The 3,586-nt window shown below is 37.2% G+C and overlaps 1 protein-coding gene across 2 annotated transcripts in view; it reads right to left on the reverse strand.

Annotated features, from left to right (window-relative positions):
- Positions 1–3,586, reverse strand: part of trpm3 (transient receptor potential cation channel, subfamily M, member 3) — a 157,472-nt gene that overhangs the window by 20,619 nt on the left and 133,267 nt on the right. For both annotated transcript variants that reach the window (XM_016466108.1, XM_016466109.1), the window contains exons 10-12: positions 2,355–2,455; positions 1,960–2,094; positions 1,344–1,394 (exon numbers count right to left, since the gene is read on the reverse strand). In XM_016466108.1, coding sequence (XP_016321594.1) covers positions 1,344–1,394; positions 1,960–2,094; positions 2,355–2,455 — 287 coding nt within the window. The remainder of the gene's footprint in view (positions 1–1,343; positions 1,395–1,959; positions 2,095–2,354; positions 2,456–3,586) is intronic.

Here is a 3,586-nt window from a genome sequence, read left to right on the forward strand (position 1 = left end):
TTAGGATCAAGTCAGTTAGAAATACCAAGGGTTCACACAAAACAAGGGGAGTCCGCTTTTAGTTATTATGCCGCCCACAGTTGGAATCAGCTTCCAGAAGAGATCAGATGTGCTAAAACATTAGTCACATTTAAATGCTGACTCAAAACTCATCTGTTTAGCTGTGCATTTATTGAATGAGCACTGTGCAATGTCCGAACTGATTGCACTATATTTTATGTATAATCATTTTCTATTCTTAACTGTTTTAAATTCATTTTAAACCTCTTAAATCAATTTTTAAATCATTTTCAAAGTTTTAAAATTCCTTGTTTTATTGTTGTGATTTTTTTTTTATTATTAATTTCTTTTCTTTTATGTAAAGCACTTTGAATTATCATTGTGTATGAAATGTGCTATATAAATAAACTTGCCTTGCCTTGTCTTGCCTATATTGAACTGACCGTGAAAACAATGAGCCTCTCTACAAAAACAAAAACAATAGAGTAAGTGCGTAGGAGAGAGAAAGTGAGTGAAAATGAGAGAATGGGTCCAATAATGGGCAGGACAAAGAAAGAGCAGGGGGAAGTGATAAGGAACGATGCCTCAGTTGCTAATTTAATGATTCGACTTTAATGATTCGGCCAAATCCCTTTTAGCAAAATTACATCCCACATCCTGCCTTCACACTATGATAACTAGACTCTGCTCTGGTTCTGTAATTACCAACGCAGAGCCACCATGGATCCTCTAAGCTGGGCTAATTACTTTTACCTCAGCAAATGCCACAAAATGCTTCAACTGGCTGATAGGAATCACAGGTGATGCTGCATTTCATTTGTGCAAGACATTTGTACTAGAGTAAGTTGATGTGACACCCATTTTAACATCATGTTAATCTCCAGGGACACAGAGAAGGTTTGTGCCTTCAAACTGCAAAAAAGACTAGACTTAAAACCTCACGGTGTATCTGCATTGAGTCTTTTAAAAGTAGAAATTGCAGTTTATGCACAAATGTCACTACAAGAAGACTGCGAAAATCCCCAGAGTGCAAAAAGAAGGCAACCATGTGCCCCATTATGTCTTGAAAATGCACTTAGGAATAGTAATTAAGAAAAAAGAACTATACACAAGTGACCTGAGAAGCAACAAACCCATTGTTCTGACTGTTTTATAGTCTGAAAATCACTGAAACAAGTAGGAGAAGACACAGACAGAAAAAAGCCACTAATTGGCCAAATCTCTCTGTCAGGCTAAGAAGCAGGAAAGACACCTTTGCTATATATGCAACAGAAATCTAAGACTAATCTATTACTTTCACTCACACTCACACACACTCAGCTGCATGCACAGTGAATTCTTACCTTTTTCACATCTCTGACAAGGTGGTACAAGGTGTTGGATGGACCATGCCTCTATTTGAAAAAAACAGAAACAAATATAACCTTTAACAATCAATTACATCAAACCACAAATAATAATTTAAAAACAAACAAGAACATGTGTGGTTGTTCCCTCAAAGGGATTGTTCACCCAAAAACATGAGGGTAAGGTAGTGATGCAACAAATTTAATTTCTGTATCAACTATCCTTTTATGAAGCTAAATCTACCTGATATCACCTTTAAATTTCACTCTCCAAGTTATTCAATGTTACAAGCCATATTTTTGGTCTTAAACCAGTTAATTTAAAATTTACCTCATGTAGCATATTGTGGGATTGACAACATTTTTTTTTTTTTCAGTGATTAAACCTATATTTTCACTTTAGGTCATTATATATATTTAAACACACACACAGAATTCTCTGAATGTGGATTTTCAGAATTCTTTGATCAATAATTTTTTTCTTCTTTTTCTAGTAGAACGGTAGTGTAAGTATGGGGAAACAGACATACAGTACAGTGAGACCCAAAAGTCTGAGACCACATTGAAAAACCAGGATTCAAAATCTCATTTAAATCTGACATAGCTACATTACCGTATTATAGAGCTCTTCAAGTCTGGACAGTGTCAGGAAGCGGTGCATGCTCACTCCATTCTCAATCAACAGCTTCACAAAGTCCACTCTGTCCAACACCAGTGCATCCAGCATTGACTGTTCTAGAGAGCCCACCTAACCACACATAAACAAAGCTTACAGGTCCAGAAGACACTACCAGCACACAATAAAACAGACATACAGGTACACGGCAATGAATCGATTTCATGAATTTTAATCTGGTTGAAATGCAGCCTGCCATCATTAGCATCTACCATGTTTAATTAGAGTCAGAGTTGCACAGAAGTGCTTCTCGTCCCCTCTGCAATCAATAAAGCATCTCTGTATCTATATCTAAATGAATTACAGAGGTGGAGTGAGTGGATATTGCCTACAGGCCACTGCTGTCCATAAATGAAGATCTGGCTTCGAGCGATGTCAACTCTGTTCCAGGCCAAAGCCAGGCTCAGTTGATCTGGAGCTGATGCATTGGCCCCTGGACAGCCAAGCAAAAGGGCACATAATTAAGGTTAGTTCACTTGCTTTAACAAAATCATCTTAAAAAGCCCTGGGGAATATGTTAACGAGAACATATACAATGATGGATGCACTGTGTAGCTAAATGCCGATTAAACATTACTAATTTTACAGTCTGATGTCTTTAAAATCATTGGCATGCTTAAACACCCTCAACTCCCATTGATTTACAAGTGCGCACAGTGGAGAATTCTAAGGAATCCCTGGCTCTCACATCATTACAATGCATAGCGTTATGCCTGTTTAAAAAGCTGATTCTAGAGATAAATCACAGAGGAAAGCACTCTCCAGTGTCTCTGGCACTCTGCTCCGCTCCTGCTTCAAGCTAATAAACCTTCCCCCTGAGCAGCAGGATATTTGTCTTTACTTATTCTGGCCTGGTGCTTCTACATTTACTTTTATGAGGGTAATCTTTCCATACACAGTCTATTAAATAGACACCTCCGTGGCTTGTTTAGGTGTCGCCATGTATTAAACCATATTTGCATAATCTCAGTTAAGTGCTCGAAAATATCCTGACCGAGTCCATTTATGGGACATGGAGTTCTGTAATACTTGGAAATGGCCATGTGGGGCACCTTGAGCTATTGTAGTTCATGATGTATTGAGTTACTGTATTGATGCCAGATGAAACAAGTCCTCAGCAACGGTAAGGCGCTGTATCAGCAGAGTCACATAATTATGTATAATTAAGTCTCTGAAGATGAGCTTTAATTGCTGTTTTTTTTGTTGCTTTAACTCCAGCAGAGGTTAGCTTTATGTTCTCGCTTTAATTTCACACTACATCATAATAAATCCTGACACTTTCTGTATTTGTTCAGACATTCACAAGTGTGTTCAATGAAAAAAATGTGTAACCCCTTTTGCATGGCTAAGACAGAGCTACTGATAAAAGCGTGATATAAAATTGCATGTTTTCAGTCATTAGCACATCATACACTCTCTAAATCAGCAAACAAATGATTCACTTAGCTTGCTATAGAGACATTTAAGATAACAAGCATTTAAAAAAACATGTAAGCGTTAGTGATATAACTATGGCCTAAATTGGAATCTTAAAGAAAACTTGAAAACACCGAGAAAAAAAAAA

The sequence above is a fragment of the Sinocyclocheilus anshuiensis genome, unplaced genomic scaffold (genome assembly GCF_001515605.1).
Source record: "Sinocyclocheilus anshuiensis isolate Anshui unplaced genomic scaffold, SAMN03320099.WGS_v1.1 scaffold88, whole genome shotgun sequence".
Lineage (NCBI taxonomy): Eukaryota > Metazoa > Chordata > Actinopteri > Cypriniformes > Cyprinidae > Sinocyclocheilus > Sinocyclocheilus anshuiensis.